Consider the following 2,229-nt stretch of genomic DNA (forward strand, 5'->3'; position numbering starts at 1 on the left):
GCGGCTGGCGGTTCGGTCCTGTACCGGGGGGGTTCGGTGGTTTTCCAGTCCCAGCTTGGGAGCGGAACTGGCCTACCCCGGAATTCAGTTTCAGGCGAGGGAATGAGATCAACCGCGGGCCTAACCGGCGGAAGGGCACGGGTCAACCCGACATGCAGGAACAGGGGGGGACTCGAGGGACCGGCCAGGGGGGAAGGCCTTGTGTGTCAGCTCTCACGTGTGACGACTTGTGTGCGTGTGGCGCGCAGTCCGCGGGGAGTCTATATGTACAGAGTACACGGAGTTGGGGCGCTGCACAAAAAACAAAATCCACCCGTGGTTGGGTAGAGTAGGGGTAGAGGGTTGCCCAAAACTTAGACCTGCTCGGTTAAGAGAGGCTCCCGCCGATCTTAGACGATAGACCGCGTAAGCACCCCCCAGCGTGACCGGTCACACTTAGACCCGTTAAGCCTCGAGGCTCAGAACTTAGCCTACTACCCAACCAGTCCCCTCCCATTTCTCACGCTCGCCGAATGTCCGCCGCGGCGTGGCCCGCGCACGCAACGTGCCACACCTCTCCCCCTGGCGCTGCGGCAAAATCGGCGGTCCCGATCCGGCTGGAGCAAACCTATTCGCGGCAGGAGGTGATCAGCGCCGCGCACGGTGCTGGAGGCCGCGCTACACCTCTGGCGGCGCACGGAACAGAGCGTCTCCGGAGTGATGACGGTGCGGCCAGCCCGCCGAGAGAGCATGGTCGCGTGCAGCTGGACGGAACGCGCCTGATGCATTGCCGCGCGAAACACGCCGAAATCAGCCGAGGCTGGCCGAGATCAGCCGAGATCAGCCCAGATCAGCCGAGTCAGTGCGAGCGGGGGCGCCTTCTCCATCGCGCGGAGCATCTGCGCCTCGCGGCGCCGTTGCGAGGAGCGGCCGAGGAGCGCCTCCGCCACGGGCGCCAGCTGCGAGATCGGTGCGTCGGGAGGCATCCGTGCCAGCACCGCCTGCTGACATGATCTCTGTGTCAACCAGCCTCACGCTCCAAGCTCGTCGGGAGGCAACCACCCCACCGCCGGACCTCCGGCGCCACCGCCGCCCCATAGTCCCGCAACAGCGCCACCGCCGCCTCCACCCGCCGGGGCTCGCCGCCGAGGTAGAGGTCGAGCAAGCAGAGCCGCAGCTCCGCCCGCTGTCCCTCCGGCTGCGCATCGCAGTACCGTCGAGCCGCCTCCGGGTCACCGCCCTCGCGCACCAGCAGAGCGAGCGCCTCGCCCTGCCTCTCCAGCCGAGAGAGCAGCGACACGCGCGCCTGAGGGCAGACGCGAACCACAACAGCCTCAGCGAGCGAGGAGGGAGGGGCCAGGGCAAGGCCTGCGCTGCCCGCGCGCCGGAACCAGCCAGCACCCGCCCACGCCCCCCTTGCACCCTCGCGCGGCGGCGGTGCCACCGGCCGGCGGCGGCGCAAGCAGCTGCAGCAGCTGCTCCGCCTACAGGACACGCCCACCAAACCCTTCCGCGCCATGACGCCGGCGCGAGCAGCGGGCAGCAGCTGCTCCGCCTACAGGACACGCCCACCAAACCCTTCCGCGCCATGACGCCGGCGCGAGCAGCGGGCAGCAGCTGCTCCGCCTACAGGACACGCCCACCAAACCCTTCCGCGCCATGACGCCGGCGCGAGCAGCGGGCAGCAGCTGCTCCGCCTACAGGACACGCCCACCAAACCCTTCCGCGCCATGACGCCGGCGCGAGCAGCGGGCAGCAGCTGCTCCGCCTACAGGACACGCCCACCAAACCCTTCCGCGCCATGACGCCGGCGCGAGCAGCGGGCAGCAGCTGCTCCGCCTACAGGACACGCCCACCAAACCCTTCCGCGCCATGACGCCGGCGCGAGCAGCGGGCAGCAGCTGCTCCGCCTGCGCACGCGAGAGGACGGCGCCGGAGAGGAGCTCGTTCAGCCGGCGCTCGAGCGCGCCCTGCTCGCCGCCCGCCGCGGCCGCTTCCTTCAGCCGCGAGGCGTACGCCTATCGGACGTGTCTCGGACAGCAGTCCACGACAATGGCATGTCGTGGCGGCCGCCTCCATCGCGCGTCCCGCGCCTCTGCCAGCAGGCACGCCGCCGTAGACCTCGCGGAGGCCGACTCCTCGCCGGCACCCTCCCCCCCGCCCGCCGACAGCGCTGCGGGGCTTGCAGGCGCGAGCGACGCCGGGAGCGACGCCGGAAGCGAGGCGTGCAGCCGCTCGAGCACCGGCACC

At 70.2% G+C, this 2,229-nt stretch overlaps 1 protein-coding gene across 1 annotated transcript in view; it reads right to left on the minus strand.

The window, feature by feature from the left end:
• Positions 1–499: 499 nt before the first annotated feature.
• The window catches only part of VPS39 (vacuolar protein sorting 39), a gene marked incomplete at both ends in the record, with an annotated part of 2,253 nt that continues 523 nt past the window's right edge, over positions 500–2,229 (minus strand). Inside the window, 7 exons of the mRNA XM_005783051.1 lie at positions 500–607; positions 678–758; positions 858–980; positions 1,055–1,285; positions 1,552–1,605; positions 1,694–1,747; positions 1,836–1,997. Coding sequence (XP_005783108.1) covers positions 500–607; positions 678–758; positions 858–980; positions 1,055–1,285; positions 1,552–1,605; positions 1,694–1,747; positions 1,836–1,997 — 813 coding nt within the window. The remainder of the gene's footprint in view (positions 608–677; positions 759–857; positions 981–1,054; positions 1,286–1,551; positions 1,606–1,693; positions 1,748–1,835; positions 1,998–2,229) is intronic.

This window comes from Emiliania huxleyi, assembly GCF_000372725.1.
Source record: "Emiliania huxleyi CCMP1516 chromosome Unknown EMIHUscaffold_182, whole genome shotgun sequence".
Lineage (NCBI taxonomy): Eukaryota > Haptophyta > Isochrysidales > Noelaerhabdaceae > Emiliania > Emiliania huxleyi.